This window comes from Pollicipes pollicipes, unplaced genomic scaffold (assembly GCF_011947565.3).
Source record: "Pollicipes pollicipes isolate AB1234 unplaced genomic scaffold, Ppol_2.1 Scaffold_4740;HRSCAF=5597_pilon_pilon_pilon, whole genome shotgun sequence".
Lineage (NCBI taxonomy): Eukaryota > Metazoa > Arthropoda > Thecostraca > Pollicipedomorpha > Pollicipedidae > Pollicipes > Pollicipes pollicipes.
This window is the reverse complement of record NW_023596545.1, coordinates 39474771-39478080: the sequence shown is the minus strand read 5'-3', so window position 1 is coordinate 39478080 and position 3310 is coordinate 39474771. Positions and strand designations below refer to the sequence as shown.

The 3310-nt window shown below is 49.0% G+C and overlaps 1 protein-coding gene across 1 annotated transcript in view; it reads right to left on the bottom strand.

Annotated features, from left to right (window-relative positions):
* Positions 1-3081, bottom strand: part of LOC119098360 (inositol hexakisphosphate and diphosphoinositol-pentakisphosphate kinase-like) — an 8850-nt gene extending 5769 nt beyond the window's left edge. Inside the window, exon 1 of the mRNA XM_037221281.1 lies at positions 3055-3081. Within this exon, the coding sequence (XP_037077176.1) occupies positions 3055-3081 (27 nt within the window). The remainder of the gene's footprint in view (positions 1-3054) is intronic.
* Positions 3082-3310: the final 229 nt, after the last annotated feature.

Here is a 3310-nt window from a genome sequence, read left to right as displayed (position 1 = left end):
GGGGGGGCAAGGAGACCATACCAACGCCGTTCAAAGTGGAGGGCTAGCAGTGTTAACAACCTCCCCCTCATTTTGGGGAATTCAAGTTATGTTTCGTTTACTTGTTCTACCTTTAACTTGCATGCCGATTTACCTGGTTTACCAATCATCTTCCTCAAACCGCACTGGACACAACTGCTTCATGCCGTAAATAGCGGTATATTTTCCTATCATATGAAATAAACGAGATATTTGGGGGCAAACACTAGGTTTCTGTAGTATTAAAGGTTATGTTTTGACTTTTTATGCAGCCTTGGTTTTTCTGCATGCCTGCTTACAACCCCCTCAGCATATGTTCTTAGAGTTCAAGCATCTTAAGCTACATGTCTATGACATATTTATCTTGAATCTATATATCCATGTATGTATGTAGGGGAAAGCGGGGCAAGACGGACACCCTAACGGTTTTTTAATATGGCGAGTCCATAAGTCTGTCCAGAAAGTCTTTAGCCGGTGGATATTAAAGGCTGATCAATTGTCTATCTCTTAGAAAAGCGCTGGTTTGACATCTCTTCATGTTAAAGTGTGATCCTTCTAAATATCAGGCAATGTTTTTTCTTCATTTTGCCCCTGGCCTGAGGCAAAACGAAGAGTATTCGGGGCAAAACGGACAAGTGATGAGATTGAATAAGCGAAGTGACTGTTCAAAGTTATCATTCTTTAATGAAAACGCGTCAATAAATGCATTGCTAGGTAGTAGGTATTTATCTGGACATCCAATAGCTATATTTCTTAAGTTTGGGCTGTCATATTTTGTTCGAGCCATCCCACTCCATACTCGTTTCCTTAGTATGATCCCACGAATAAAAGTTATAATGGCTAGCAATGTGTACTACATTGGCATTAAGCGAAGCCATTGCTGCATGGCTTAGACACATAACTAGAGGAACACAGCCCGGCGGTTACACAATGAGACGACAACGATCGAGTCTCAAATACACAAGTCATCGAGCAAGTGCGCTCACGCTCACTTGTTCTTCTCATCAATCCACTTCTTAGTCACTGTGAACGCAAGACACGAAAAGAGCACAGCCTAGTGGACCCGTTAGCAGGTACGACCAATGGCGAAACTGGACAAGACATCAGCCTGCCTAGTTATCCCTGCACCGTTCGCACACGAACACGCACTCGTCTTCTTCATCAATCCCTGCACAGGCATCGTGCACCCATTTATCGCGGAGAGCACATCGCGACCAAGACTCGCTTGATTTGGACATGGAGAAGTAAGACCCGCAGTACAGACAAGCTACGTCTTCTTCGTCCAAGGACCCCTCAAAGGTAAGCTTTCGCGGCGCACGCTTCTTTTGTTTGCGCTGCGGTTTCCGAGTTTCTACACTCTTCCTTTCCTTCCTGTAGACTGACTTCTGTCGTCATTTTTCTTTCCTCTCTGTCTTCCTTCTTTTCCTTCGAGTCTCTTTTCGAGTTCCTCCTTGTATGGTGTGCCAGTCAAAACACATGTTTTACCTTTCTTTCGTCCTTTACCTCTCTCCTCCCTGAGTGCACTTTTGGTACAGGAGGATTTCGCGGGGAGACACATAGGACCTTACGGGTGTGTTACGCATTAGGAAGCATGGCTCGGTCCAGCTAGCATGACACTTCTAGAACCTCATCTGCGTCATCGCTAGAGCTTGAGAAATCCTTTGGCAGGGCCCCAGCGGTGAGTAGCTTTGCCGGAGTTTCGGCATTAGTCGAGCTTCCCTGCCCCGAGATTCTAGCCTGCGTTGCGTCTCCGGCGACAGTTTCCGAGGACTCCCGAGCGTTCGCGCTCACCGAGACATCGACGTCAGAGGGCCCAGGCATGGGCAGAGGAGCTGCTGCTGAGTTGAGATCCACTGGTGCTTATGCGGTGCCGGTGAGAGGGATGTTCGTTGTTCCTGCCGCTGCGAAGTCTTCTTCGCCAAACACATGGCGGTTTGTGGGAAAGATCCCCGTGACTTCGAGGCCCTTCAACGCCCTCTTCACTGTTGCCGCCTGCACGTAGGCTGACCCGATCAGCTCCCTCGTCTCATACAGTGTGATGACTTTACCAACTTTGTTTCGGAGCCACGTTCTCTGACCTTGGAAGAAGAAGGTGCTGACGGGAAGCATGAATGTCCGGTCCAGTGGTTGAAGGCGGTGTGAGGTGTGCGGAGGAATGGTGAGCATCACACACCTGCTTCCTTCACCACACAGCAGGATGGCTGCGAGGCTCTTGATATGGCTGGCATGTCCATCCAGTATGAGAAGGGCTGGATCCTGTTTCGAGGGCTTCGCGCGCTGTATGAAATGGTCAGGCCATTTCACGACAGCCCCTTCTGCATCCAACCAGACTCATGGTACAGCACCAGCTACCTAGGGGAAGACCCTTCTCCAACTGCTGGTTGGCCCTCTTTCTTGGGAATATCACATCTGGAGGTATGTAGCTCCCTGCAGCGTTGATACACATCACCCAGGTAACCAGCGCGCCTCGTTCCGCAGATGTCAGTTGGCCGGCCTGCTTGCACCCTTTCCTCGCCAGCATCTTATCTTGTTTTGTTGCGACCGAGTTGAATCCCGTTTCATCCATGTTGTAGATGCGTGTGGGACCGAACTGGGCAGAATCCATCTGCGACTCAAGGATGTCGAAGAACGCATTGACATTGACTGAGTTGAACGCCGCGGCGCGAGCAACGCTTGAGCCTCTGGTGTCCTTAGTGAGACCGTGGGGTTCCTTTTGCGGAAGCAACCGTATCCATGCCTCCCCTGCCATCTTCGTCACCGTGTTGAATGAGTGAGTGATTTTGTTTCTGTCTGAGAGCTCATATGCGAGCTTCTTGAGGTCACTCAGCGATATTCCGAACATCCGGTTTTGGAGCTCCATTATGTGCTGTACCAAATCTCGCCCCTGAGCTTCCGTTAAAACAGGTTTGTGTCGACTCAGGACTTTCTCTGTGGCCTCTGTTATTGACATTGCCTGTGCCTTTTTCGACCGTCTGTCGAGAGTCGACTTCGGGACCAGAAAGCGGCGTGCCGCTTCTTTGGTAGACATTTTCCCACATTGACTGTTTTGATGGCCTTTGCCATCGTATCCTGCTTCCAGGATTGCCGATCGGTTTTTCTTTTGTAATTTCGAACCATTCTCCGTCTGGCGAAGAAGTTTCTCTGTAAAAAAAGAACATCAGCGTGAACTTTGAAAGGATTTGGAGGGTCATTTGCCCCTTAAGCCTCCCCCTTCCCAACCCACCCTGGACCCCGTCAGTGTGCCTGCATTCCTTTTATAAAATGGGAAAACGTTTAACTAATATGAAAAGTT